This window comes from Poeciliopsis prolifica, unplaced genomic scaffold, assembly GCF_027474105.1.
Source record: "Poeciliopsis prolifica strain line A6 unplaced genomic scaffold, Auburn_PproV2 SCAFFOLD046, whole genome shotgun sequence".
In the NCBI taxonomy this organism is placed as follows: domain Eukaryota; kingdom Metazoa; phylum Chordata; class Actinopteri; order Cyprinodontiformes; family Poeciliidae; genus Poeciliopsis; species Poeciliopsis prolifica.
In genome coordinates, this window is record NW_026562421.1 from 4,583,176 (window position 1) to 4,587,571 (window position 4,396).

The 4,396-nt window shown below is 40.1% G+C and overlaps 1 protein-coding gene across 1 annotated transcript; it reads right to left on the reverse strand.

Annotated features, from left to right (window-relative positions):
* Nucleotides 1–1,697: 1,697 nt before the first annotated feature.
* Nucleotides 1,698–3,374, reverse strand: LOC129377033 (galactose-specific lectin nattectin-like). The gene is made up of 6 exons (XM_055056761.1): nt 3,368–3,374; nt 3,184–3,202; nt 2,878–2,972; nt 2,539–2,673; nt 2,167–2,278; nt 1,698–1,906 (listed from the first exon to the last, which is right to left on the reverse strand). Exons 3-6 carry the CDS (start codon nt 2,884–2,886, stop codon nt 1,839–1,841), a joined length of 324 nt encoding a protein of 107 aa, XP_054912736.1. The 5' UTR covers nt 2,887–2,972; nt 3,184–3,202; nt 3,368–3,374; the 3' UTR covers nt 1,698–1,838.
* Between the last annotated feature and the right edge of the window lie 1,022 nt (nt 3,375–4,396).

Sequence of the window (4,396 nt, forward strand, 5' to 3'; positions counted from 1 at the left end):
GATAAATTGACACCAAGACATCTACAAGTGACTGCAAGGAGTGAAGCGGCCGGCTCCTATTTTTACATGCATTGGACGTCCCAAACACACAGCCACTCTGCTGTTGGCTTGATTTGAAAATATGTTCATTTAACATTGAATTATGATAATAAAGATTGAATTTTTGGCTAAGGTTGACAATTGATGGTGCATAAACCATGAAACAATAATCCAATTCTAGCCAATGAACTGATGTTGGAAAGATTGAATCAATTTTGTTCAGTGGTTGAAATCTAATGATTGAAATGCCAGCGACTAATCCAGAGTTCTTCAACGCTGGTCCTCAAGGCAAGTTTTAGGTAGTTCCCTAATTCAGCACACATGATTTGAACTGATGACTGATGAACAGGCTGGAGGACCAGGGTTGGGAAAGACTGGTCACCCATTTTGAATCAAAGATTACAGATTATTAATTTTAACACATTTTGTTGATTGTTTTACAATTATTATTTAACGTTTTGGATCTTGGTGAATATTTTGATAAGCCAGTCAGAAGAGGAAGTTCTGGTCTCGGCGTTCTGGAGGCCTTCAGTTTGCCTCCTGCTGCCGAGACTCAAAACCTTCCCAAGATCGAACAGTCGACTTGTTGAGCATTCCTCTTGTACATATTCGTCCAACCACTTTCTGATTTTGCTCGACATGTTTAGTATGGATTCAAATATTGAGAAAGAAACAACATGACATCCAACGACGACATCCATTGACTACTGGGCACTAACTTCCCTGCAGCACTGATTGGCCAAGCAGGGCGCATCATCACGACTTTACAAAAGAGTGTCTTTACCTCTGCGGCAGAAGATCCGCCGAACCCCTGAGACCGACTCACCGAACCGCCGGGGTTCTGCAGAACCGCTGGGATTCTGTAGAACCCAGGTTAAGAACCACTGTTTTAAATTAAGCACTATATGTTGAGAACAGTGGATTGTGATTCCTTTCTTTCCATTTTCTTGCTTGTCTGTAAAAATTACTACTGACTGTGTAGTATGTGCTGGCTGAAAATCATCTACAAGAAGCGGATCGGTCTGCCTCCCCAGTTTTACACTAGTGGTTGGTCCCAACCAAACCGCCACTTTGCTGCTGGCTTGTTTGCAACCGGGATCTAAATTGAAATCTGCTCTGAGAACTTTTATGGTAAGTTTGGCAACATTACTTTCATCTTAAATGTGTTTATTAAAAAATAACAGCATTTCGTGCCCATTGTAACCCAGGACATTGAGGCACAACAAATATTTTAACAGGTTTACGTCTCCCTTTGTATTTTTTTATCTTCCCACCACTTCAGACCAACGTGTGAAATTCTGTGAGATGCTGTGAGATTTGAGTTTTTAATGGTTTGACACGGGGCCTTTTGCTCGGTCTGGGAGAACATGTGGTGGACGAGGAAGTGTCAGGTTTGCTGGGCTTTAAATCATTTTAAATTGCTTGATTTATTTTTTTCTGTTTTGATGTGCTTACTGATATGCTTTGATGTGTCTCTATTCCAGAATAGCTCAGTAAAGGATTGCATGATCTCTTCTGTAGCCATCAAGAACTACAGGGCTGTTAATCACCCACAGATTCCAGGTGTGGCAGAAGGGAAACATCTAAAACATGTAAGGCAGGGAGGCTGAAACTCTGGTCGATTTTCAATTATATAATTAAATCAATCAGATTTCAGAGAAAGAAAACATTTATTTCAGTGATCAAATAAAGTGAAATCAGGTTCTTCCAGCAGTGATGTCATCGAGACTTGACATCCAGGTGGAAGTGACATCACCAGCAGGAAAGCCATACAGTTCAGATTATTAGGCAAAGGAAGGTTACAGGGATCGAACACAGACGTAGGGAAACTTCTTGCTACAGATTTCATCTGCTGTATGATCTTGTTCTGAAAACAAAGAGACAAATCCTGACCACAAACCTTTGACAAAGACTTTGACATGATTTGATTGGTTTCAGAAAGCATGCAGGGCAGATGACGAGTCTTGCCCAAGGACACAACGGACATGAATGGAGTGGGGGTTCGAACCAGGAACCCACCAATTACAGGACAAACTCCTACTTACTAAGACACCAGATACAAAGATAAAAACATGCATTTAAACAACATTATTAAATTACAGGTTATGATTTCGAAGTAATAAATACCAGAAGAGTTCATCAACAGGCAATGTTCCTTTCCTTGCTTATTATCTGGCTCCAGGGGGCCCCAGGACTTCAAAATAAAGTTAGAACCATCAGTCCACATCCAGTAGCCTTCCTGAAAGAACATCTTAGTTTGAAGTTGCAATGCAAACAAATCACACAGAACCAACCTAGACTCCTGTCACTCATTACAGAAAACATGAACTGTGTTTGGATCATTGATATTTAAACCCTCAGCTGGTCAGAGCAGCCGGAAGAAAACAATTCACAACAAATGTCATCTAAAAGCTTTTACAAAAAGATCCATGAGAAATGCATCTTGACAGAAAAAGTGATCAACCAAACGGAGATATTTGCATGTTTTTAAATTCTCACCTGTGCTGAATCATGACCTCCAACCCAAGTTTCTGTGTGTTTTTTAGCTGCTTTGTAGATAAGGTCTCTGATGAAGTTGTACTCCTCTATAGTGTGAAATGAGGCCAGATTCCCATCCATTGAGAGGCAGTCGTTCTGAAAAAGGCAACACTGGTTTAAACTTTCCTCTGTGCAGTGAGACAGTTGGTGCAGCTGAATATCAACCTTTAGGAATTATGGATCTATTTGTTTAATGGAAATCAGTTTCTGGAACCTTATTGTTGGTGAATCTTATTGTCTTTATATCAATAAATTTATTTTAATGTAGGAAATCTGCTGTGATCATCACATCTATTGTACCTCTGCCATTATCCATCTAGTTGGATCTTCCACAAACAAAAAACATCGACCTTTGTACCATTTCCAGCCTGCAGGGCAGTCAAGTGGTGTGTTAGCTGGGAAATATGAATGGAGAAGGTTAATACATCCATCCAACAATCAGCATCATGTCACACCAAACACATACAGTCCTTCATACAGAAATTAAGGCCTGTAATTTTGCTGAAAGGATGACCCAAGAAACCAAAAGTTTCCTATCTTGTCAAAGAACTTCTCACAATAAAATTGTCTTTTAGGTGTTAGAAACTCAATAAAAGAATCACATACCTCTCACTTCACATCCGGCCTGTGGACGGAAAAACCCAAAGTTTTAGGACAAAATTCCCAACAAAACAAAGTTTTCTCATCAACCAAGTGATGGCTCAGATTGCTCCACCTGATTTACGTCAGTCAGCCAAAGCTCCCAACAGGGACATACCAGTCATTGTCTTAAGTCCTTCTCCATACTTACATCAGCTCCATCCAGAGTCCAAAGCTCAGACCAAGAAGCAGAGAGAAGAGAAGACCGGCAGCCATCTGTAGAAAGAATCGTTAGGAAAGTTCATAATTAGCATCACAGATCAACTCAACCAAGACATAAAACATCACCATGAGCAGTAGGACTTTAAATGTTACCTTGTTCTGATGGTTAGTTGAAGAGTCTGTTCCAGCAGCAGTTTCTGGTCACAGGATGTCTCAGAGATGGAAACACAGACTTTATATACCTTCACTTTGTTTGTCTGTGAAGTGGACATTTTGGAGTAAGTCACTGTCTGTTCTCGCTTTTGTCACTTTTTTACAACGTGTTCAAGTTGCTGCAGAATCTTCCAGGATTCGGCCAAGGACGTTTTCCTGATAGCGTGAAGAGTTACGTACCGTAAGAAGTGATTAGAACCGGACCAAACCGGCTGATGTTGCCACTTCTGCTTCTCTGTCCAGAACTGTGTTCTTGTATGGAATGTACTCTCTGATGACAGAAGTGGATTAAAAAAGGACGTATCTGTGAGATGTTGCTCTGCTTTTCCTGACTCTGTTGGATTCAGTCTGTTGACTGCCTTCAAATAAAACACTACGTTTGAGGTAGAGGATGTAGATTCCCAGATTCAGGTGGTAAATGTCAGATATTCCGAGGAGATGGTGAAGCAACAATGTTTGCTTAATTTATATTCCACGCATATTGAAGATGAGTGGATTCTCCTCAAACTATCAGCCCAAACTGCCTCACTAATCGTAATTTGAAGATCCTGCTCCCAGGACTGTTTATTTGTGACAAAGGATCAGGAATCTAAATGTGAGATCAGTTTTATCAATTAAGTAATTTTTTTACTCCTTGTTGGGTCAAGAAACATCAACTTATCAATTGTAACCTAATTATATTAGGTTATCTGGAGACTTGCCTGGAAATCTTGACGTATGAGGTAATAAAATGTCTAACCTGTAAATATCAAAGGAAGTGTCAGGAAGGCAATTCAAAGTTTGCTTCTTTAGACAGTTGTTTAAA

What these genes read in the sequence shown, in the direction of transcription:
- LOC129377033 (XM_055056761.1), bottom strand. An exon ending in GAGGTCATGATTCAGCACAG is followed by an intron (nt 2,279 to 2,538) that starts GTGAGAATTTAA and finishes ATGTTCTTTCAG; the next exon opens with GAAGGCTACTGGATGTGGAC. An exon ending in CCTGTTGATGAACTCTTCTG is followed by an intron (nt 1,907 to 2,166) that starts GTATTTATTACT and finishes CTTTGTTTTCAG; the next exon opens with AACAAGATCATACAGCAGAT.